General features: G+C 41.6%; 1 protein-coding gene across 2 annotated transcripts in view; it reads right to left on the bottom strand.

The window, feature by feature from the left end:
* The window catches only part of LOC148013279 (uncharacterized), a 56,071-nt gene extending 36,063 nt beyond the window's left edge, over nucleotides 1-20,008 (bottom strand). Inside the window, exons 1-5 of one of the 2 annotated variants that reach the window (XM_087668192.1) lie at nucleotides 19,496-20,008; nucleotides 19,197-19,272; nucleotides 6,147-6,253; nucleotides 5,998-6,065; nucleotides 5,214-5,586 (exon numbers count right to left, since the gene is read on the bottom strand). In XM_087668192.1, the coding sequence (XP_087524318.1) occupies nucleotides 5,214-5,586; nucleotides 5,998-6,065; nucleotides 6,147-6,253; nucleotides 19,197-19,272; nucleotides 19,496-19,616 (745 nt within the window). In that variant the 5' untranslated portion in view covers nucleotides 19,617-20,008. Of the gene's footprint in view, nucleotides 1-5,213; nucleotides 5,587-5,997; nucleotides 6,254-19,196; nucleotides 19,273-19,495 lie in introns of both variants that reach the window. The other variant, XM_087668191.1, reaches the window with a different exon arrangement.
* Nucleotides 20,009-26,483: the final 6,475 nt, after the last annotated feature.

The following is a 26,483-nucleotide window of genomic DNA, read 5'->3' as shown; positions in this document are numbered from 1 at the left end:
ACATTCTGCTCTCTCAATAGCTGCCCTTCAACTTCCAGTGATTTCTTTGATAGCCCACTACACGGAGGATTGCATTTGCTCCCTTCATTATACCGATTTCCCACAAGTGCTGCCACTTGATTTAGATAGGACAGTGCAGTTGTCTTTTGAGCTTCAAGTCTACTACATCAACTTTTCTTCTCATAGCATGATTCAGTGCATCATCACCATGTTCTTGTGATTCTAAGTTTCTCTTCTCTCTCAATGTTTGACATACACACTCTATGTTGCTCTCCGCCAACCTTACTGTCTCTCTGCACTGTTGCTTATTTTGACATGGTATCAAAGCATACCTATTATTTTTGACATGGTATCAAAGCGCAGGAGCTCAAAGAGCTAAAGACCTTGCTGATCAAAGAAGCCAAAGACAGGTTGCACGTTTGGCATCGTCTACTAATTTTCCCCTTCATTTCCGCTGCATCACCAGGAGATAGAGATACCCTTCTCTTGCTCTCCCACCCACCCTCCCTTTTACAGATTGACACTCTCATGCTATGACTTCTCCACAGACAGATGAACAGACCACTGGGTGCTCCTCTTCCCATATCACTAGATCCCCCATTGATGCTTGCAACCATGGACCTTTGCTCCCTATCCCACCGGAGTATATGTGTCTACCCCCAGGCACTCGTATTGCCACCTCTCCCTTCTGTGCCACAGAGTTTATTCTACACCAGCTTTCAGATTTTTATGCTTGAGGCAATAAGACGCATCCGATACACACTCAACCCTTTCGAACCATAGGAGGATGGACTGGTACCACAGTCACAACCACCGCAATGCACTACAAAGGATGCTTCTACTTCTTCTAGGGTTTCAAGAATGCCACCTCGACAACCCGCAGTTTTGCAATTCGCTCCCCGAAGAGACAATGATTGTTGAATATCGTTCCCTCAACAGTCCACTCCTTCAAAGACAGTAATTGTTCGATACCTTCTATGACTTTGGCTCTGCAGTCCACTCCACTAAGAGACGGTGACTATTGCCCACCCTTGGCTTAGCCTGAGCCACCCTTTTCCCTACCCTCAACTACTCGAGTTCGAGAGGCTACCCTAGGAGTTCTTCGATATCTTCAATATCCCAGATACCTTCTTCCGCAAAATCAACGGCACTTCCTTCGCCATCAGATGATTCGGAGTCCGTGATTCATGAGTTTTTAGATTCCCTCTCCCCCATAGAGAGGGCTTCAAAGGGGGATGTACTCTCTTTGCCCTTAGAGAGGGCTTCTACTTCTTTAGCTTCAAAGGAGGCCCCTGTGTCTCCACCCTCTTAGGGAGCACCTACTCATCCTGAAGTTTGCCACCTACCATTTACTCTTTCGGGATGGCTATCTTCGAGTAGTCATTTCTCCTATTGATACCCATGATCTTCAAAGCCCGCCTAGATTGAGGCCTTGGAGGTTCAACCACGACATGGTGACGAGGCCTTCACATTCCTTCTGGCATGGAGTTACGAAGCTAGTGGCTTCTCTCTCGAGGTGGAGTCAGGTTCTACAATTCATCATGTCTATTGTTCCTTACTACAAGTTACCTCTTAAGTGGCAATCTTCGATCTCGAGAATCCTCTACATTTTCATCGTATCTCTCTTCACTCTTCTTTCATCCCTTTTTGGGCCTAAGAGGGGGTGTTGAGAAATTCACGATCAACTAGCTTCGGATATAGCTACAAAATCACCACCTCTTCAGATTACACACTTCATTTAGGATTTTACACTAACATCTCCAAAAAGAGCTAGTGTCCACATTTCTACCACTTTTTCAATGGGCGCACACATAGTGGTGTGCCACCCTAGACAGCTTATGCCTATAAATAGGCAATCACTTCATTCATTCTTCACCACCCCACCACTCTCAGTCATTCTTCACCCCTTGTCCTCCGTCATCAAACACCCTTCACTTCTCTCACCAACCCCTTCCGCTGCCCTCACACCCCTTCAAGAGGACATTGCGGTTCATGGCTTGTGGCTGCCTTCACCCTTCCTCTTTTGCTTCACATGCCTATTCCAACATCAATCTTTGCCTTTGGAGCATCTTCCACCTGACCTCACCATCATCTGCTTGGCCTTAGCACCCTTCTCCTTCGGGCTCCACCTTCACTTGCGTTTTTCAGTCTGAAGATGTTCTCCTTACCTAGTGTCATCATCTCCATCTTGGCGTCAACATCCTAGCCTCTGATGACAGTCTACATCACCAAGCATCAATGATTTCATCACTGGTCTATCACAGGCGCTGATGGGACCTACGTTTTTACAACCTCACTTCTCCATCACCCGGTGTCACTCGTCTATCATAGGGGCTATTGGAACTTGCGTTTTTACAACCTAAGTCATTCTCCATCATTTGGCATCATCATTATCCACCTAGCATCAGCATCTGGGCTACTCTCCCTGTGTTTGACAGCTTCGACACTCTGAATCTGTGTTTCACTACCCAGGTCACTCCCTGGTATCAGAGAACTGCGGTTCGCTCCCTCAACAGTTGGTGATCGTCTTCCACATCTCCGACAGCATCAGAGAACTACATTCTGCTCCCTCGACAATTGTCCTTCACCTTCCACTGATTACTTCGATAGCCAACTACCCGGAGGACTACGTTTCGGTCCCTTCATTGTGCAGATTTCCAACAAGTGCTACCACCCGATTTAGACAGGACAGTGCAGTTATCTTTTGAGCTTCGCCTACACTGTATCATCTTTTCTTCTATAGCATGATTCAATCCATCATCACCATGTTCTTCTTGTGTTTTTTAGCTTCTCTTCTCTCTTAGAGTTTGCCATACACACTGTGTTACTCCCCGCAAACCCTATTGTCTCTCTACACTGTCGCTTACTTTGACTTGGTATCAGAGCGTACCTGTTATTTTTTATGTGAACACCATTCCTCTATTTCCAAATAGTAGGTTTTTCTCATGGCATTGGGGTGGAGTACCCATAAGAGGGTGGTGTTGTAGAGCAACAAAATAAAAGAGCCTTGGAGATACCTCGTTCCATACTTGAGCATCATGGGCTGCTTCATTCCCTTTGGGTCGAGACTGTGGCTGCTACCCACTATAGCACATATCCAAAATCACTCTCCAACTATAACCACTATAAGTATAACTTCCATGAGAAAGCCATCAATGTCTCAATTTGGTGTTCTTGGACATGATGCTTATGGCCCTAGATTTTCAAGTTGTCAACAAGATTTATTAGAAGATTAAACTGGACCTTATATATAATACTACTTTGTGACAATACAAAACCCTCGAGCTTAAATGTACAAGGCCCTTCAATATTGACTTGTGAGCAATTTAAATTTGATATTCAATATTGATTTGACAAGGTGCCACTCAAAACATTGGGTTGATATGGATATTATTAGTCCTAAACAAGTATGCAAGAAAAAAGTAATATGTATAATGGTGATCTCCAAGAGGATATTTATGTTGAACACCCACCAAACAGCATCCGTGTCCCAAGATCAAAGTAACATGCGATAGGTTTACCACTTGGACAAGGCCGTCTATGGCCTAAAGCAAGCACCTCAAGCTTGGTATCAACAAATAAACTGCTTCTTTCTTGACCATGGCTTCCAGCAGTCATATTATGATCCAAACCTCTACTTTAGAGTATATACGGGTTGGTGAACTTTGTCATTATTTATGTAGATGACTAGATCATTACTAGGAGTCATAGTGACCACATTGCACATGCTAGAAATACTGAGCACAGAGTTTAAGATGCCTAACCTTGATCTCCTTCACTTCTTCCTTGGGCAACAGCTATCTCAAACTCCTACCAGCAATATAATCTCATACCAAAGATATTTGATTAAGGAGTTGATGACCTTTTGCACGACTGCTTGCAAGCCAATTTCATGTCCCATGGACCCAAGGTCCAAGTTGTCCCAGCACATCCACACCTCACAAACATCACTAGGTACAAGTGTGTGGTTGGGTCATTGATTTGGCTCAGACATACCCAACCAAATATTTTCTATACAATTGCAATTTGAGTTATTTCATGCAGAGACCTCTTTAGCCTCATTGGCAGACCACCTTGCAAGTTTTGTGGTATTGCAAGGCAACCCAATGCACAGGATTTTCCCTGGAGATGGGGTCTCTCTAACAGGTTGGATAGATTCAGATTGGGCAAGTGGCATACACACCCAAGGAAAATCACTTTGGTCATTGACTTCTTCTGTCTCCCAGCGCACTCATTGCAGCTACACCCAATAGAAAGTGCAAGGGCTGAACCTTGTATCAGCTTCCTTTCATTATTCAGCTGAGTTTCTCTTCTTGCTTTCAGTGTTTCTTATCATGTTCAGTGCATCCTCTTTCGCTGCCACTCTTGCAATACTATGACGGTGAAGCAAGTTTTCCTCTGCTTTGCCTTCATGAGATTGGACTGACTGATGGTTGGAGAGGCTCACCGCTCATGACAAGGAAGCTTAGAGTGGCACCTTTATGGGCAGTTGGGTTATCATCAGCAAGGAGTTGCACCAGTGAATGTAAGATTCATTTGATGATATGCAGCATTTCTGAGAGATGCTTGTCTCAAAGAACTGAATTTTAAGAAAATCTTTGAAGACGAGAAGATCAGCCTTGCCTTCTTTAAAAAAAAGGCCAAGACAGCCTCCTTGATAAAAATACTGCGAGAATCATCCTTGATTCACACGCAAAGAATGGTTACAAACTACTCTGGAGAATCAGGACACATAATCAAACAGGGGCGCTAAGAGGCTTGACCAGGCAGACACACCAGCACACTACCAGCAGTAGCAGCTGAATTCTGTGATTACCCATGACAGAGCTCAACAGTTGCAAAGATCTTTTGCAACGTTTGACCTACTTGCAAAAAGCCCACAGCAAGACAGTTGGAGATCCATGCCACTCCTCAAAGATACATCAATTCCTTGCTGGTTTTTCAGGTGGACCTGACTATATCCAACTGTTAAGCCATAAGCAAATGCACAAGCCTTTACACCTTATGAGACTGAAAAGAAGAAAAAGTTAAAACTAAACTAGCTAAAAAAGTGGAAACATGAATACTTACCATTAAACTAAGCATATAATCAAGTATCCTGAGAAGCATAAAAGAACTCGGAATTAAAACTGGAAACTGCCTTCTTACTCTTAACTCGGCATCTAATAAAAGTGTCATGAGAAGCATTTAAAAAATACCAAATCAAAACAAACCTTGTAGTAGGAAAATATTTTCATGGTAGTGAAAGCAAAACGCTGCATCCTGTGCTATTCCAATGCGCACATGTTTGCTAAAGGAGCAACTTGGAGAAGAGATACGATATAAAGTCTCGCTACTAAAAGCTTCAAAATTGCTTTCTGGGTCACAACTTGCTGCCTCTTCCAAAACAGCATCCAGATCTACATAAAGTTCCACTAAATCTGCAAGTTCTTGCATGTAAGCAATGCATTTATCCCAATTTCTCAAACCATTCTGTTCAAATCCCTGTAATTCTGCAATTTTTGGTATTCCTCCAAATACATGAATATTTGAGTCTGCCAAAGAAAAAGCTTGCCTCAGGCATGATGTGTGAGACGGACCAGTAACCTGCAAGTACATAAATCATGATATAATGTTTACCACTTGTACCAAGCTTTACTTGTCATAAAGCCCAAGAAACAAAACACAAAAACTGACAAAGAAAATTTGTGTATCTAAGCAGAGGGAGAAGAAAATCTAGAAAATAAACTGAATCTATGCTCTGACAACCAAAGGGAAACTTAGATCGGACACACTGGAGCTGTTGTGACCTCTGTATAGAGATATTTTCGAGTTTGCAGTGAGGAGGAAAATCTATAAAATAAACTGAATTTTCTTTCTGGTCTATGCTTCACCCAAGACAACCACTAGAGAAAACCTAGAAAGATTTCTTTGTGTCATATCATAAGATAACAGATACCTCTTTCCTGGACAGATAATCAAACAAAGAACAAAATAAAGATAGATAGGATTCATAACCTTGTTCAGTATGACACCTGCAAATTTCACATCTGGATCAAATGTTGTGTATCCCCGGAGCATAGCAGCTGCACTTCTAGCAAGAGCCCAGCAATCAAACACAAGAAGCACAGAAGCACTTAAAAGCTTCGCCATTTCAGCCGTGCTACCTTGTTCTGATTTCCCGTCATATCCATCATACAACCCCATTATTCCTTCAACAATTGCTACATCAGTGTTTGGCATGCATCGACCAAAGCAAGTCAGATTTGCTTCTCTGTCAGAAAAACATGAAACACAAAAATTTGTGTGTTAGTTACACATTATTTTGATTCTTTGACAGTGTGCAATGCATATACTTCTAGTCACTTCTTCAAAAAATGTCTGAACACATACTCTAAGTGAAACTTCAGAAGAACCTACGATTTATTGCAGGAGACAAAAGTAAATATATCTAGTTAGGAACAACAAATAACTGGAAAACTTGAAGCTAGGGAGCTGCTAAATATGGCAAAGCCACATCAAGGACTAAAGGGCACGGAATGGCCATGGTAGCAGTAAGAAAGGGTGGCTCAAAGAAAAGGGAAAGTAGCTGCTGCATGAGTAAGGCCTATAAATAAACAGTAGGGTCTGCAAGGAAAACACAGAGAGTGTAACAAAACTCAGAAACACAAAGTGAATGAAATAATGAATCATGTATAATGCTGATACAATGGAGGAGCCTCAAGGCTCCATGTCTCAAGAACTGGTACTGAGGTGAGAACAGACAAGTCGATGATGTCAGACAAGGCTTGGCCACGATTGCACTGTTCTGACCAATCAAGCAGCAGCACCTACAGATGAGAATACTGTGGAGAGAGCAAAACACAGTCCTCTAGGCAAAGGGATGTCCGAAAAAGACACTGGATGATGATGGACAGCAGCAGCAGAGGGAGTGAAACACAGTCCTCATGAGCTGTAGGTAATGACGAAGTGATCTCCAGGGGCTGCAGTACCAAAATGCAGATGTAGACTGGCTAGAGGCGGCTACTAGGAGGTGGGCAACTGGCTGGAATGAGAACAGCAATCCGAAATGCAAATGATGGTGGATGATCATACCTACAGGCAGCAAACACAGATGCTGCAGGTGTAGGCAACAGCTGAGGTAATCCTCAAGAGATGCTGGGAGGCCAGAATCAGCATAAAATGCAGTCAACCCATAATGGAGGATGATGTCAGCTGCTGCAGATGATCCTGTCCACCAAAACACAAGGTGTGGAAGCAGCAAATCTGGTCACCATCAGCTGGAGAGGAGTCAACAGGTTGTGGGACTGGTTGCCAAGCTGAGATAGGCTGCATCTAATGACTTTGGTTGCTCGACAAGGCCCTGTGAAGAAGTGCATCTCTGAAAGAGCTCCTCACAATCCTAAGAATCCCCCTTTAAAACTGATAAAAGGGCCAAGGGATCCACAGTTGCATCACCAATCCTTGGACATCTGGATCAGCACCCGCAACATTGGTCACAAAATTGGGTCATAAAATGACCTAGCGCAAATGCATCAAGGGCACTTTAGGGTTAGGGAAGCTAAGTACTATTTATAGGACTCAAGACCCATTTTGCACATTGTCATTCGGTGTGTGATCACCACTCTTGGACTTCAGGCCCAATGACCGTCACATCTATACATTGGGACAATGTGCGCTAGTGGTATGGAATGCCAGCTCTGGGGATGCAATTATGGCCCAATACCAATAGGCGCCAAGATTACTGGTGAGCCCATTCGGCTCTATAGCTGAGGATCCTTAGGCTAGTCAAAGCTACTTTTCTTTACGTTTAGTATTCTAGGCCAATCTAGCTAAATTTCTACACTAACATCTAGTTAGGCCTCTTTATATTACGATAGGTTCAATGAAGCTAGTCATTCTATAGGCTAAGCCCTTCTCTAGACCTCTTCATTCTTCTTCCACTGCATACTCATCTTTTAGACCTTCTTTCTCTTCTTCCACTACATTCTCATGTAGGCTTGAAAGCATCTCGATATAATTGTTTCTATATGTTGTTTTGTAGATTTTTTCTTTGGTATCTATATATCGAGCTTCTAGGGGTTGGATTGCATAGTGTTTCACTACTACCTTGGTGGGTGAACATTCATAGTCTTGAACAACATTGCAAACCTCTCCTGAGGTTGAGTTTTAGGAAAGCCTTTGAAGCTCCAATATAGGATCAAGGCGAATCTATTAGCAATGTACATATCCTGGGTGCTGAAGTGCATATTATGGGTGCTAAGACATCCTTCTAGAGTGCATTCCAATTCTGAGTATGGTGCATTAAATCTGGCTGACTAGTATTTTTGGCCCACATCAGACATTGGCCAACTGCATTTAATTATGTATTTATTTCTTCCTATATACACATAGTCCCTCGTCCACTATTGAACATTCATCAAATACAACACTGCTTCTGTTGGAGAGAGAAAGATTGTTGCAATCTATTGGCTGTCCTCAGCCCATACCATTATACCACTCTTGAGCTTTGTTATATGGATTCCACTTCCTAAGTCTATTCTCTCTATTTTATTTTGTGTTCTTGCTATTCATTTTCTTAAATTGTCTCTTAAATGAGAAGATTAGGATGTGGATATTGGAGCCATCTTCAGCTCCATATTCGAATCGTTGGTTTATTGTTCCGAAGAAGAATAGGGCATTGCGGTTCATACAAGATATGCAGCTAGTCAACAAGGTCACGATCAAGAATGTGGGTGTAGGTCATGTCATTGATGAGTTTGCAAAAGCCTTTGCTGGCAAGGCTATTTACTCTATGTGTAATATTTCCATGCCTCGCCATATGACCCCCCCCCCTTAATTAACCAATAATAATAATAATAAACGCCTCCCCCTTTACCCACGCCGCCAGCTGGTGGACGGAGGGGGGGCTGCCGTATAATGACGAGCAGCCGTGGGGGAGCTCCAGCTGGAAGAGGATGAGTTGCAAGGATGGACAATGGCTGCCGAGTGATGATAGGATGGCATGGAGGGCAAGAGGGGCATCAACCATACCCTGCATGGCAGCCACCCACCTAGCCGCCTGATGGGTATGTTGGGGGGGGGGGGGCCATACCATACCATTCTCCCCCCCCCAAAAATACACTATAAAAGCCCCTAGGTGTAAAGGAGGGGATCGGGGATCACTACTCTTCCCTGCTGTCCGATTGGTAAGAGAGGGAGAGTGTGAGAGAAAAGAGAGGGAGAGTGTGAGAGAAAAGAGAGAAAGAGAGTAAGAGAAAAGAGAGGGAGAGTGAGAGAAAAGAGAGGGAGAGTGTAAGAGAAAATTGAGTATGAGCGAGAGAGAGAGAGAGAGAGAGAGGGAATTTTTTCCTTGGAACCTTCCGAGCTTTCCAAGACACGCATATGAAGTGCTAAACTTAATTGCCCAGGGCAGTTCAATAGGATGAATCCTGTATACGCAAGGACAGGGCTTAACTCGACTTATTTGGGGTTTAAAAGTAAATGAGTCAAACTATTGTTACATTCATAGGAGGACCTGGAGACAAGTAAAACACTCATTGGTCTCTATGCTACATCTAGCCCGGATAGAGCTGAAACAACCCTGAAGATATCACCTTTAACCATGACATAACTCGATGTTAACACAAGAGAACTCGAGTGTCATTTTTCCAAGACAAGAACCCTAGACTAAAGGCTAGCAAGCTAAGACAGCTACCATCGGATATAGATCCGATTGCATGATTGCTCGCTCCTATCACATAGGAGTGGGGTCGAAAAGAAGGTATTCCCTATCCCTCAGAGGATATTGGAAATTGCCGCCAACGCAAGAAGGACAAACGCTAAGCGTCAAAGATAGGGACTCCACCTTAGCAGATGTCTTGAGCACTTGCCTGCACCATTGCTTGTGCCTGTAAATTTAGGAACACCGCTTGTAAAAAGATCGTATGAACCCAAACCCATAAAGGAAATGGAAATAATGAATCAAGTTGAACTCTTGGAGGGCACGCCAAACCACCCCCAGCTGACCGCCAACCCTAGCCAAGGGGGTTCTAAATAGCCGTGCCAAGAATGTGGACCAAACTCGAGGTCTCTCAACGGGTTGGTTTGAATGTAGGAGGACGCTTGGATACCAAGGGAGGCTCTCGCTGTAAATTTCCTGCCTCCGGGTCCTACTCAAACGATCTGCATGACTCGAGATAGATTCTCGGGGGCCCTTGTTACGAGTGCAAGGGCGGAATCTTGGAGGAAATAAGGTGCATCTCACGGATTGCGGATATTGTCCCTTTTGAACAAGTCTTGTATCTCAACTAAAATACTAACATTAAGTTTACTTCTAAGGAACCTTTCTGAAATTGTTTTCGTGTCAGTGCCATAAGATTACGTGAACGAATCCTGTTCCCAAAAAGGCTTAATTAAAGAAGTTTTTTTTAAATGTCGCACATAAATGTGATAGGGGCTAATTAGATAACTAAAATACGCCGATTGAGGGAAGCAGGTGGGCAAAACCCCCGACAGGTCTATCCTATGGAAGGGTGGTCCCAGAGAACTGAGAGGCTTCTCACAAAATTTTACCGTCGTTCGATCTTTAGGCAGCACGGGTTAATACCCGATTCATGCCATTTTAGGGGACCGGAATGAGATTATGCCCTACGGGCACAAAGGTGGAGCGACGCATCCCTCTCGTTTCTCATTCTCCTTGAACCAAGTGGGGTATGAATCTGCTTCGGATCGGGTAACTCCACGTAAGGTTGAATATCTAGGACCCAACGCTAGAATGCTGTTAGGAGACCTTGACCACTAGAAACTCAAGTTTTAGGTCCATCCTAGTGGGTTCAAGCACAAACGTTCCGTTGCGAGGCGGACTCGGGAAACCCTAGGCGACAAACCCCGTGACATTCCACGAGAGTGCCGAGCGGCAACGCTTAGATTCGCTTCTCAATGGACTGCCAAAACGTGCTTGGATAGCCAATAGGCGGGCATGTCACACTATGGGTGATTTGTACACCGGATATGATCAGTTTCAACGTGCATTAGAAAGCAAGGATATCGCAACTATGAAGACATTGCTTGGCTTGGTACGCATGTGTACACTTCCACAGGGAGCAACTAACTTCGCTGCTCACATGATGAATGCTATGCATAAGGTTTTGAGGAAGCACATTCCACAATTGACTATGCCTTTCCCTTTCCTTGACGATGTCCCCATTAAAGGATGTGAAGTACATGCAAAGAATGAGGAGATAGATGAAGAAGGGATGCATGTTATTAGTCTTTGCTCATATACATGACTCTAAGAAGGTTTTGGCTCGACTCAAGGAAGTACATCTCACTCTTTCAAGTGCCTTTTTGGTGTTGAGGAGGTGTTGACTGTAGGGCACATATGTGGTCCCTATGGTCAAAAGCCCTCGCCAATTAAAATTAATGGGATTAGCAAGATACAAGAGAGGTGTTCCAATGTCTCGGAGGTTAAAAGGTTTTTACGCACATGTGTCTTTTATTTGATTTCGATCCCTCATTTTGCACATGTGGCTAAAAGCCTTTATCAACTAGAGAAAGGAGCAAATGTTTTATCGGGAGAGGCAACATACAAAAACTATTCGAAAGTTGAAGAAGTTGCTGAATTCTACACCGACACTAAAGAAAGCTGATTATTCGGCAAGAAGACCTATCATTCATACTGTGAATACGAGCCCTATAGGTATTGGATGGGCAGTGGATCAAGATAATGCTGAAGGAAATAAATACGCTATTAAATTTGGAGAAAAGTATTGAACAAGAGACAATGGAGGTATCTACAAGTGAAGAGAGAGCTTTGGGGAGTGGTCACCGCTCTAAAATGTGACAGAGAATATTTCATGGGTATTCATGTAGTGGTAGAGATTGATCGTTTGCCTCTTTTGGGCATGATTGCTAATTGCTCAACCCCGGATATTGCCATGCTACACTAGATTGCTTATATTAAATCACTAAACCCTGATTTGTAGCATATTGCAGGTAGGGAGAATCCGATAGCTGATATGATTTCACGTGCCTGTTTTGAAGATAAAGAGGGAATGATAAAAGATAATTTTCAGGTGTTGTAAATGCAGGTACAACTGTCTTTAATGCAAGGACAACATTGGAGTTAGCAGGTACAGCAAATACACATGTAGGGAATGCTCATGTAATAGACAAATCAAAAGCAAGAAAAGTGGTTTCAGTTATAGCAAAAGCATGGACAGCAAAAAGGAAACATCATAGGTGTTATGCTTCAGTGATGGAACATCATAGTTATACAAATGATTGGCTGAAAATAGGCCAATATCTCAGCATGCTGTCAAAGAGGGCTGAATGGTCTAAAGAAGAGTTTAAGAGAATCAAGAAAAGCTTATGGGTTCTTTTTAAAGGCTGGGTATTTATGAAAACGTGCCAAGAAAAGGAAAGGAGCGCCTTTGTGTGTGCTAGGAGATAAAGCTACACAAGAGCAAGTGATGCGAGAATTTCATGAAAGCTTATGGGCTAGACACAAAAGTGTTTGGGGTACTTTTGAAAAGATTAAGGAGAATATTAGTGGCAGAATATGTACAAGGATGTAGCTCATTTTGCAGAGTCATGTAGTGTTTGTCCAGTATACTCTATATTGATGCACAAAGATGAACTTGAACCGATTTACCCATTATCTATTCACTACAAATGGGTGGCAGACTTGGTTACCATGCCTACAAGTCTATGGAATATGCACTATCTTGTGCTTGCACAAGAGGATCTGACAAATCAACTCAAGGGAAAAGCTCTAAGCACAAAGACTACTCAAGTTGTGTGCAAGTTTTTCTTGGAGGAGGTATTTTGTAGATATGGATGTGTGGGGAAGGTGATAGCTGACAAAGGTGAACAAGATGCTGATGAGGCTCCTGAGTTTTTCTCACGTATAGGCATTAAGTTGGCATTGACTACATCCTACAATTCAAAAGGGAATGGCAACAGCGAAAGAGAACACCTACCAATCATAAAGTCACTAGCTAAATCATGCAGGGAGAAGATTAAGGAATGGCCTAGAATGCTACCATTCATTTTATGGGCTGATAAGACTACTCACAATGCTGTCACATGGTTCATGCGTGCTGAATTAATGTATGAACACTAGCCTATTGTGCCTATTGAAGAGACAACTGCTACATGGTGTGTCTTACCATGGGAGGAGGGTTTGGATAGAGAAGCATTTCTCGTTTTGCGCATAAGGTAGCTAGAGAGAAGCCCTGAAGACATAAGGGCAGCAGTGGAGAAGCTCAAGACAGCAAGGCTTCAAAACAAAGCAAGGTTTGATAAACGGCATAAACTCCAGCCACGAGCTATACAGGAGGGAGACTGGGTGCTGCTATATGATAGCTGCCTAGATAATCAGCGCAGTGCTGTTCACAAGGTGTCAAAGAGATGGTTTGTGCCGTATGTAGTACAAGTGGTGCATGATAATGCAACCTATTCACTCAATGAGTTGGATGGGACTGCATTAAGGATTCCAATGGCTAGTAAAAGGATTAAACTCTTCAAGTGAAGGGAATCTACAACCTATGAGCTAGATGAGTTAATTACAAGTCTTGTTCATGACAGTGTGGAAGAAGAGGATGAGGATGATATGGATATGGATGAGGACTCTGCTGAATCTACTGAAATAAAATACTCTTGCACATGCCAGAGGATGTGCAAGTTTGAAGGGGGTGGATGTCGAAGGAGTTTCAGTACATAGTGTGAAAATGGACACTTAACTGGAGATAGCAACAACAGAGTTTTTGTCTATTTCACCAAGTAATGATGGTCTACTCGAAGATTGACTTAGCTTATGGCCTTGGGAAGCACTTGACATGTCATGCTAGTGTGTGGTATGACTTTAAGCCTTGATTAGTTGCTCAAATGACTCACTAGAGAGTTAAGTGGTAGATAAGGAGTCATGGAGTAGGGCCAAGATCTTCAACGCAACTTTCAGCCTCTTTTGAGAGGTGCCATGGTATTGTCCCATTTGTGGAGAAAAAGGGATGGAAAGCTAATGGGGGCCATGCAACTCAAGTGGCAAGTGAGGAGGAAGCTCTCAACCATTGGAATGGGGAAAAATGACTTTATATTCATGCAAAGGGACTCTCTTCCAAGGAGTGTACTACTATATTCTCAGTTGTAGAAGAGGGTTTTAAGGGCTGAATACTCAAATTTGTTCTCTTCTTCTCTCTCTGCGCTGTCCATAGCTTCTTATGCTTGCATCTTGGACTTTACCAATAGAAGATTCATCTTTGCCCATGGAAGGAGTGCTATGTGTCATGAGGACCATTAGTAGACTGATTTGGGACTGTTTTGACAGCCAACAACAGAGCATACCGGGCTGAAGACAAACTTTTGATTATCCTCTTCTCTCTTTGAACCAACTATGTCATCATCTGCTAGATACATAGCCTCTAACAATGGAAGATTAACCATTCAATCATTGGTGGATTGGTCTACGAGCTTCGAGCTCCATTTGTGGGATGTTGTGACTGTTTATGGCAGGGCAAAACAGGGCTGAATGCTGTATATGGGTTTCATGCACTCTCTTCAATCACTTTATGGTGGATTATACTTGGTTCATAGTCCCAGAGAGCATGGGCACTTATATGTTCCACCCAAGAGGAGTTTTTAGCCATGTAAGGACTTAATTTGGGCTGTTCTTGGCTGTGATAAACTGTCAAAATCAGGGCAGCTTGCATGATTTTTGATTTGGATGCATCAAAGTAGTTCTTTTGAAGAGCTTTTGACCCAAAAGGGGTCTCTGACAGTACTAGAAATAGTCTAGATAGTTTCAAGCAAATTTATCTTGGAGTTTGAACTTCTTATGGCTCTTAATTGACTGCTGCAAATACACAGAAATAACAGGGCTGATGTGCTTTGACAGCCTTGACAGGGATTTGGCAAGTGCTTTTGGTTTACCAATTACTTGTCTTGGTTACGGTGGATGATCTTTGCCATCTCCCACTATTAGTTTAATGTCTACATAAGGAGTTGAGGTGAATACTTACAGCAGCATACGGATTGAGTCAGTAGAGATCATGATATGTAATTGTGTATGAGCTGAGCTATCGCCTCTGTGTATCTTGGGCTATCATCCCACATTCATGGATGTATCTATCTTGATTTGATTATGAGCTGATGTATTACGTGTATGTCAAGGTATATGCCCTGCTGAGCTCTATGAAATAAAATCATAGGAGTCTTCTTTTCTTCCAAAACTCCTCTTTCATTTGTTTCTATCTTTGAATCCCTACACACCCTTATGTCTCATACCTCGTGAAAAGAAATACCCTAACACAAAAACACAAATAACAATCGTACGACAAAGCACAAACTGATAAAAGAACACAGTTAGGGTTAGGGTAACTTAGAGACATTGAACACAGAAAATAAATGAAATGATATGACTGCTGAATATACAATGCTCATGCAATAAACACACTATGCAGTGAATGAATATTGAACCTTGAACTGAAAATCAGGCTGCCATCTACTGCCTTCTTGGTGTACAAGCAGTGATCCACTTGATTTCTATGAAAGCCTTGGGACTGCATGAATGTATCAAATTTATGATACCATTCTCTTGGTGCTTATTTCAGCCCATACAAACTCCTTTTCAGTTTAGATACCATTTTTTCCTTCCCTTGTTCAACAAACCCTTCAGGCTATTGCATATATATGTCTTCATACAGATCACCATGTAAAAACGCAATCTTTACATCCGTCTATATGAGCTCCATATCCTCAACTGCAACCAAGTCCAAAATGGTTCTCAATGTAGTCATCTTGACTACAGGAGAGAAAATCTCATCAAAGTCAATTCCATGCTCCTGCTTGTACCCTTTTGCAACCAATCTTACTTTGTACTTTGGTGAGGAACCAGAAGTGACCTTCATCTTGTAAACCCATTTGCATGGAAGGGTTTTCTGCCCTTTAGGCAACTGCACCAAGTCCCGAGTGCCATTTTTTCAAGAGATTCCATCTCTGACAGCATGGCTTTAACCCATTTCTTGCTGTCCTGTCTGTCCATTGCTTCCTTGAAGCAAGACGGTTCACCACAGTCTGTCAACCTGACATAATCAGCCACATCAATTGCACCAAGAACAAACCTGCCAGGTTGTCTATTAGCCCTAGACGATCTCCTAACCCAATGGTCATTGTTTGCTAGCTGTTCTTGCAAATTTCTATTTTCAGCATGCTGTCCTGGCATTTCAGCCTGCAAATCAGCATTAACAACTTGCTGTCCTAGCTATTCCTACACATGTAATGGCTCATTTTCATGGGCAATAGCTGGCTGATCATTTTCAACATCATTTCTTGCATTTATAAGTTCATTTACAGCAGGTATTTGCTACTGTACAGCGGGCATATTTTGATGTCCAAAAGGTATTTCTTCCCAGAATACAACCCTACGGACCTCCTCAGTCTTTTCGGATTGTTTGTGCATGCGATCTTCCCGTAAAATAATGTCATTGCTGCGTACTACTTTTCTTTTCTTGGGATCCCACAATTTATACCCCATTTCACCCTCGTCACCATATCCTAGAAAAATGCATTTACAGGACTTTGACTCAAGTTTGTTGCGTTTTTCTTTACGAATGTCCACAAAAGCCTCGCAACCAAACACTTTCAGATGAGCATATGAAGGTGGCTTGCCTGACCACGCTTCTTGGGGAACTCCCTCCCCCCCCCCCAAAAGACCTGTTTGGTGACGGATTAATCAAGTGAACGGCTGTCATAACAGCCTTTGCCCAGAAACCATGGGGTAATGCAGCATGAGACAGCATCGTTCGGACCTTATCCTGTATGATCCAATTCATACGCTCTGCAACTCCATTTTGGGGCAAATTATGAGGGGCAATAAGCTCCCTCTTTATCCCTTTGCTGTCACAAAATGTCTGAAAGGCCTTGGACACATATTCCCCACCATTGTCAGAGCGAAGATACTTAAGTGTCTTATCTGTCTGATTTTCAGCCAATGCCAAGAATTTTCTAAACTTGTCAAGCACTTCATCCTTGCTACGACTAGAGTAAACCCATACTTTCCGTGTAGCATCATCGACAAAGGTGACAAAATATTTCTTTTCTCCTAAAGATAATCCTGGCATTTGACATACATCCGAATGTACTAACTCCAGAGTTGAAGATTTCAAAGAAAGAGACTTTTTATGTGAGGTCTATGCATGTTTGCCATAAATGCAATGATCACAATGCTCAAAATCAGCATAACGAAGACAAGGCAAATAACCCAAACGAGAAAGCACTTTCATTCATGTTTGACTCATGTGTCCCAACCAGCCATGCCACAAAGAAACACTTGGCTACTCGGTCACAGCAACAACATGGTCACGCACACTAGATACATGAAATGGATACAAAGTATCACTCTTGCAACCTTTGGCAATAACCCTAGATCCCTTACAGATCTTCCATTTTCCATCACCAAAGGTGGTATGAAAACCATCATCATCTAGCTGCCCTGTGCTAATCAAGCTCTTCTTGAGCTGAGGTGCATGCTGTACATGCTGAAGTGTAGAGACAGAGCCATGCTGAAACTGTAACAGCACACTGCCAATACCTGCAATCTCACATGTATAGTTGTCCCCAAGATGGACAACACCATATCGACCCCATATATAGGCGGAAAACCACTCACGATGAGAAGTGACATGAAAGGAAGCACATGAATCAAGAATCCAAGTACACATGTCATCAATTGTATCTACAAGTAAAGCATGTGCACCAAGGTGTGAAGAGACAAAGAGTACGTCACTCCCACTGTCACTGTCATAAGTGACTACATTCACCTCTTCAATTTTTACACTGCTCTTTTTCGACTGATTGTCCTTCTCTTCCTTGCTATCATCTGTCTTCTTGCCTTTTCCTTTCTCTTTCTTCCATTTGTAGCAGTCACGTTTAAAGTGACCCTTCTTGCTACAATGATGGCATTCAACATCTTTGCCACGTGATTTGCTACGTCCCTTGCCATCATATTTGCCTTTTTGTTGTGATATGCCGCTAGTATGCAAAGCACTAGAAGACTTACTGGATGCATTGTTCTGCCGATTCATCTCTTCCATAAATAGAGCACTCTCTACATTAGCATACAAAAGAATCACACTAGAATTGCTCATAGCAGTCCTGCATGTATCCCGACTCTCTGGTAGAGTGCAAAGCAAGAAAGTAGCCTTAAATTCCTCATCAATCATGAACTTCAAGGCAACCAGCTGGCTGAAAATGGAGTTAAACTTACTCAAGTGAGTAGACATAGCTGTACCTTCTTTCATACGTAAATCCATAAGCTTTTTCAGCCAATATACTTTGCTTCCAGCACTCTTCTGTGCATACAATTCTTCCAGTCTAGTCCATATAGCATATGCAGAATCCAAACCTTCAATGTTGAAGAGCAAGGCATCAGAAATCGATAGCTCTATGGTGGAGCGTGCAAGCTCATTCAACTCATCCCAATCGTCCTAATCCATGTCCGCAGGCTTTGCCCCTTCGGTTTTGATCGGCTTTGCCTGCTTCTTTTCTAACAGGATATTGTAGCACTGTTTTTGCCACACTGCAAAATTATGTGCGCCTTCAAGCTTCTTTATGTGCATCAAATTACTGCTGTCATTGCTGCCAGCCATGATTTTCAGCCCAAATGTGACCAAAAAACTAGCAAATGCAAGCCCAAACTGTCACCCAAGTGATCAAGGTACAAACAAGTACCAATCAGCAAAAATGACCATGCAGAAGTACAGATTTCAGATCTGTAATTAAGTTTTCAGAAGCACCAAACCAAGTGCTGATTAGTTATTGCTCTACAAAGGTGTAAACAATATAAATTGAAGCCTTCAAAACCATATCTCAATTGCTCATTTGCATGTGTTTTGTGTGTAGAGCTTTTAAACACAAAAGTTCCAATTTAGGTTGATCTAAACAGCTGAAATATAGTCGGCCAAGTGCATTTTCTAAGGCTTACAGCTTAAAAGCACAAGGAGCTAACTAATGTTGTGATTCCCTCCGACACCCAGCATTTGCTTTGCAAAACTGACAAGAGCTGTCCAAAGTTACTTAGTGAGAACTTTGCTCGTCGTAAGAGAGGTGGGGAGAAACATGGTCCCAACAACTGATCACCCCCGATTCATAAGCACATGAGTCAACTGTTGTCTAGAATCCCCCATGTACTCATCAAAAACCAAAAGATTTTGAGACACAATTTGCTTCGAAGGTTTTACCTGCTGAGCATCCACATGTCGAGATTGTAGGATTGTCGACCAGTAGCCGCAGTATGGTGAATGGGATCCTGAAAATCTGAAACAAGCGAACATGGAATTACTGTCCAAACAAAATGCATTTTGTGCACCTGCGAGAACACGCACACAAGTGTGTACACAAATTTATGATGATACCTCGGATGCACACAACATTCAGATGTGCCTTGATAGAGGTGCAGAGGCCCTGTAGTGAACTGTGTTCATTTCCTTCACCATATAACAAGTTATTCATTTTCTACATGCAAATGCCAACCACGTACCTGGGCCAATCTTGAAGGGCTGCACTCTCAGCCCCCGACGCGAATATGCAGCCATGAGGCCTGCGGCAATGGTGGATTTCCCAACCCCACTGCATGTCCCAGCCACCACAATGGTCTTCATTCTTGCTGTGCAGGTTAAGGATTGAGCGATCTAGCTTCATGGCAGTACTCTATAGCTGACATGGGGCCTGTGAGGGGGGATTGGCATGGTCCATACGATCGAGGGAGAGGCCTGGACGAGAAACGAGCAGGATCCGTATTGGACTGAAGCCATGGCAATGCATGAGAGCATTGCATCACAAGGCTCCGCCGAAGAAAAAGGCGACAGAATACAAAGCACTGTTTGTGTGAAGGGGATGTGAGTGGGCGAGAAGGGAGGAACGATGGAGCTTGGGAGACACAGCCCACACACTCCCACAGCCCCTCCTGTCGCGAGTATGGACAAAAAGATTTGTCTATATATATCCAAGCCTGGCCTAGCGTCCCTGACACAGCCAAGAGAGAGACCCAAGAGAATGTGAATGCATGTGAGTCAAGGAGTGGCACTTGGACATGCCTAAAATTTGAAGGTTGCAACACCTTTTAAAAGCTCTTCTTACTCTTTAGAAGAATGGTAGTAAAATAATGTATGGTGGAGCATTGCCCAGTAAGAATTAATAAATGTACCACTAGGTTTTCCTTTTCTCTTCCACTAATTTTGAAGGTTGCAACACCCTTCAAAGGGATTTTACCTTACAAGGAAGTATTCTTGCTCTTTATAAGAATGATTGCAAATTTAGATAAGAGCACATCTCATGCTTGTTTTTCTTTTTGTCTTTTGCTAAATTTGATGGTTAATGAGAGAAAGACTCAAACCCTTTAAAGAATAGGAAAAATAAGACCTACAAAGTGCTAAGTTGGTTGGGGTAACTTTCCCCTTGAGAAGAGATCAAGATCCCCCAACCATTACTATAGCACACCCTTATGAGCATTGGTAAAAGTCAACTATGTACTTTTTCGCACCTTTTTAAAAAGAAAAGGGGACTCAGGAGTTGCTCTAAGGCCTTCTAAATGACAAGTTGGGCAACTCTTCAAATCTGAGGCCTATCATTAGGGTTCATTCTTAGTTGACATATGGTGTTGGTATTATGTGAAGATAAGAACGTAGCTTTGTTAGCATTGCCCTTTATTAGGGCATATGCTTATTCAATGGTGTGGTGAGAAGGTGGTGCTTGTCCCAAAAAAATTACCCACGGTATAACTTCAGTTCAATGGCCTACTTCAAGGCTTATGTGTGTGGATATCTTACTTTTCGAGAAAGAAGGGTTCTTTTTTTAAATAAAATTGAAGAAATCTCTCTCTCTCTCTCTCTCTCTCTCTCTCTCTCTCTCTCTCTCTCTCTCTCTCTCTCTCTCTCTGCAATGCTGCTTGTGTCTATAAGTTGACAACATTGGCATGTCTTATCTTGTTCATGATTGTTAAACACTCAAATTGTAGATCAATCATGGTGTCAACATGACCATTTTAATCATTCTTAGTTGTCATGTGGTTTTTTAATTATGTGAAGATAAGGGTGTAGCTTTGTTGAAAGAGCTACTAAGTGTATATGAGTGGTCCTTGACATGTGTTGTACTTATAAGCAACTTTGTGGATGAGCTACGTATCTAGTGATCCCTTGATAGTGTTGTTATGTTAGTTGAAGATGTCATGTCTTATTTTGTTAATGATTGTTAAACACTCAAATTGTAGATCATTCATGGTGTAAACATGTCCACTTTAATCAAATTTAAATAATGTGAATAGAACAGATTTTTTAAGCCATTGATTGGTGTGAAAAAATGTAAACATATCTTATACTTGTAGAATTTTTAAAACTTCCTTGATGTTTGGATATTATGTATCCATCTAGCATATCAATCCTTTCTTGGCGGCTTTGCAAGCATATTTGGGATCCTTAGTTGGGGAGGTGCCTTTATTCTCATAGGCATATGGAAAGGTCCATAGGCATTGCAACAATGCAACATCTTCTTTCCTCTCTTCATCTATCTTCCACTCCAATTGTTGTAAGCACCTCCTCCAAAGCTCTAGCAATCTCTTAATTACGTCATATCCCATGATTTTTAGTTTAGTGCTTAGAGCAAGTATCTTATCCTCCCAATTAAGTGATTACCACTACCCACCAAGTAGCCCTATTGTGCATACGACAAATTTGGAGTTGACATCCAAAGGCTCATTAATCTCAAGTAACTTGAACACTAGCCTCTTTTCTTTGTCTATAATTCTTTCTAGCCTCAATGCCCCACTAAACATAAGAGAGGTGACAAAATCCCATAAGACTGAGTGGCATTTCTCAACCTCTCCAAAACCCCACAACAAAGACCACATAATCTTCTCCACCTTGTCCCATTATACCTTAGCAAATGGGATAACTACTATGATAAACATGATTGCTAGAGAAAGGATTCTATCCAATATGATGAGGTGGCCCCCCAAAGCTTATAGGCAAGGTAGCATGTCTTGTGATTTTCCACTCCACTTTTCTTACGATCCATTGCATCTTGTTTGAATTGGAGACTATTAGTCCTAGTGCTCTTAAATATTTGAACATTTCCCCTATCTTTAGGACCTTGAAACCAAAGGTATTAGTCCAGTCAGGTGTGTCATGTAGGCAATAAGGCATTTTAGACTTGGGCTTGCTCACCCATTCCCTTGAAAATTTAGCATAAACCTCAAATACCTCAAGAATAGCTTCAATATTAACATTATCAACAATCAAAATGCTCAAATTATTGTCTACGAATCGATAAAGGTAGACCTCACATCAAGCCACTTTGAATTGTACAATTCAACATTCACAACAAAGGATCAAGAACTATGAATAGGAGTGGGGCCAATGGGTAGCCTTGACAAATAGATAATTTAAGTTGAATGGGGTGAGAGATATAGCCATTGATTCCTACCTTAGTTGAAGCATTAGAGAACAAGGTGGCCACCATGTTGCAAAGCCCTTGTCCAAAAACCACATTCTGCATCATTGCTATCAAAAAATACCATCTAAGCATGGCATCGTTTTAAGCAACACAAAATTGTCCACCATTTTCCATGGCATGCCCCATAGGAACCACTATTTTAGTATTGCATATTGGATCTTGCACTTGAAGACTAACTCATATCAAGCTTTATGTATTTCTCTCCCAAGTAAGAACTTTATTCTCTAAGAGAGCTTTAGACATGGGCTTGTAGGTAACATTTAGCATATTCATGGGTTATGATTGCCTTGGTTTAATTATAACGAAGGATTTAGGGAGCAATTTGATCATTCCTTCATTCACTTCACCCAAAATATGATTTATTCTCATGTTGGCAAAGGAACATAAGTTCCTACCACACACTCCCCAAAGAGCTTCATATACATCAGCAAGTATACCATTAAGCCATGGGTATTTCCCCTTTTTTATGTTCTTTAGAAGAAAATGTAATTCTTATTCTGAAAATGGCCTCGCAAACAAAGCCGTTATTTCTTCCCCCACCTTTGCAACTATGAGTTCTAGGAAATGTCACAAACTTTTTCGTAATTAGTCTCCACTTCTAAGGCAATCCCAACAATGCCACCCAAGTGTCTCACAAATACTATTGTTATAGATACTTTGTTTGATAATTTATTCCCTCCTTCACCTTCAATTACTAGGATTACCTCCCTTCTCTACTTCTTTTGAAGAGCTCGAAAATAGGTCAATGTAGGTGCATCCCTTTTTAGCAAACCATTCCCATTTAGTAGCATTTTAATAGCTACAATTGTATGGCATTCTTTCATTTTAATGAAACTTTTAGTTCCTTGTAAGAGCTAGACCAGACAATCATCATTAGGATACTCAATAAGAACATACATCACACATTTTATACATTTGATTAGTTGAATTGAGGCATTTTCTATGACCACGATACCATTTTACAGTTTCGTGATGGCTTTGATCCCACACTTGATTCTTCTACTCAGAGATTGGACAGCATCTAATTAACCTTCTTGTAAAGAGTTGACAAATTTAGAATCGTTTAAGAAAGAGCAATCAAATAAAAAGGAAGGTGGGCCCTGATTATACGCTCAAGGAGAAGAGATTTAGCAAGTAAGCTAAATAGGGCAATGGTCAAAGTTAAGAAAAATTGTTAGGATTTGGAGAGTGAGTTGTAGGACAATCCACCATCCCCCATGATTGTCATAGGCATGATCTAATCATGTAGCTCTCCACTACTTGTCTCTGCGCCTATTGTGCCAAGTGAATGCCATTGTTACTCACAAAGTCGGCATTTCCATCCTCCAACTATCTCCTCTCTTCTAATTTTCTACATGGAGATGGGATGCCATGTGTCAGATGAGGCCACTGCCTTTCTTAGTCTTACTTGATGCCCCTTAATGGGTTATTATGAGTAATAAATGAGCCACTCTACCATGTTTCTCACAATTAGCTATTGTGGGGGGCCCCTTTTCTTTAGCAAATATATTTTAACTTGGGAGGATCAATGTGTGTATCTTATATATGTCTCTATCCTCTTATTTTCATACTTTGTTAAAGGAACACTTGTATATAGAAAAGAACAAGTCTACTGGCTCTTTTCCAATCTACGAGCACAAAGTTGATTTCAAGAATGTATTTAGGTAGATGCTACTATAAATAGCTCTATGAGTTCAAGTTTAGCTATTCGATGTTAGCTAATCATCGTCTCTATAATCATTTGCAAGTGATGCCATCATATGATTTGGCCATACTTGTTGGTTAATCGTAAACATGTTTATCCACTCAAAAGAGCATGACAAAGTGTAACTTTGGGCTAGGTTTAGCTTCTTTTGTTGGACTAAATGCACAACAGTTAAGAATTTGGATGGACATGTATTCTTTCAAAACCTATAGCTCGCTTTGGCAACAATCTCTCACCTTGTCTTCCCGACACTCTACTCTAACTAATCATGCATCCTTCTCTCCCATCTAAAAAAGCAAGAAGATAAGAATATCTTTGAGATATAGTGAAATCACCCATCTTACCTTCATGCATTGTAGTCATAGTCCAATCTCTCGAAGGCTAGAATATGGTTCCATGACCCAAGTAACATGATCCGATGCCATCGCTCCTTTGCATCCACTGCCAAGTACACCAATGATAAAGAAGCTAATAAGGAAGAAGAAAAGAAAGAAGATGATATAGAGCTTCACCTCCCCTTAGTCCCTTGTTCAACACACCTCCTCACTCCCACTCTCTCAACCATGGAGGCAAGATAATAGAATAGAAGAAGTGAATAGAAAGCTTCAATACTTGTACTAATAGAACTTTCGCAACATGGGTGCGCCAAAATGGTAAATACAACTGAGACCACCCACCCTTATATAGACCAAGATTAGAGCTATGTTCAGTCCCCTTCTCTAGGGTGGCACTTCATTTGTTGTTTTAGGTGTCCCTTTTGTGTTTTAGGATTTCCACAATTGTGAATTAGGGTTTGTATGCTCTTTTAGATGTCCTACACACTTTGTGGGATCTCGACTAGTCCTACACACTTTGTGGAATCCAGGCTAGTCAATGCTTGAGCATGCTTGCATCTTAACCTAATTAGACCTAGCCTACATTATTTCAATGACATTTCCATGTGCACAACCCACACAACAATTACGAGTGTGACAAATACAATTGTATGTGATAAACACAATGCGTAGGGGATTGATCCTAGCTCTCACAAAAGAATCTCTCCTCACCCCTCTTTCTCTCTCCCTTTCTCTCTCTTTTTTTGCCTCCCCCTCTCTCTCCCATTATTTCTCTCTCTACCATCTCTCTACTTCTCTCAATTCCTTTTCTCTCCCATTCTCTTTATCTTTATCTATTTTTATCTATCCTCCTTGCTATTTCTATCCCTTTCCCTTTATTTGTTTGTCTCCATATCTCTTATTAAAAACTTATTAAAAAAGGACATTAAAAGACCCTCTCTCCCCACCTCTCTTTGTGTCTCTCTTCCCCCTCTCACTTCATTCATGATAGTAATGTGCCCATGAAGTACTATAAGTACCCAAACATAACATAGTGAAGCTTCAATAATAACAACAATTGGATTCAATGCATTGACTTCGTTTTGACTCTTGGTCTTTCATATTTGTTGTTAACATTATCCCTCTCCAAGATGAGTGCAAATCCCATGGCACTTATGTCAAAAGTAGCATGGAGGAGCTTGTACTGGAGATGTACAATGCTAGGACGGTTAGTGAAGAAGTACTCCTGATGAAAGAATAATGAGGCATACTTATGAAGAATGGTTTTTGACGATAAAGATGATGTTCTTATTGTTGGAGGTTTGAATGATCATTGGTTGGCACTATGTTAGATGGTAGTTGAGTATATCGTTGGTGACAAAACTTACAAATGGTGGTGTTGGTGCTTGTAGTATAATTAATGAATGGTCATTCTCATGAATAGAACTAAAATAGTCATTAGGAAATGGATGGGAGGTTGTAGAAGATGGGGGATTTTAGATTGAAATAGAATTGATGGCTCACAAGTCTCCACGAAATGTGGACTAACAAAGGAAAACCTCACATGCATTCACATACAAGGGGAAAGTGCTAGTTATTTGCCTTGTGTACGTGACAATATTGGTGGTTTAGATTATAAGTCAAACTCCACAAAAGCCTAAAGTATTATCTCATAGTCAAGGACCCAAAATTGCATATACATTATGGTGCAAATACCATGTGAGTACATGTGTGTACATAGGCTAATACATAGTTAGAAGACTATTTCATGGGTTTTGTGGACGATGACTCTTGAAGCAAGGAATCTTACATTGCAAAACGTGGAAAGAAGTAGTGTTGTGGATGAAAAAGGAAGTTCTTGATGAAGATATTGGAGAGACTTCACTGATGAGATGGACAAAAGGTCAAGTCCAATCCAATAAGGTCTTAAAGCACACGAGTCTCCGCTGGATCAAACACATGTAGTAGTTGAAGTAATTGGTCCCTTTCTGCTTGAAGTA

The sequence above is a fragment of the Lygodium microphyllum genome, chromosome 26 (genome assembly GCF_053477565.2).
Source record: "Lygodium microphyllum isolate KBCC chromosome 26, Lygodium_microphyllum_v1.1.10, whole genome shotgun sequence".
Classification (NCBI taxonomy): domain Eukaryota; kingdom Viridiplantae; phylum Streptophyta; class Polypodiopsida; order Schizaeales; family Lygodiaceae; genus Lygodium; species Lygodium microphyllum.
Note: the sequence above shows the minus strand (reverse complement) of the source record. Positions and strands in the feature narration are given on the sequence as shown.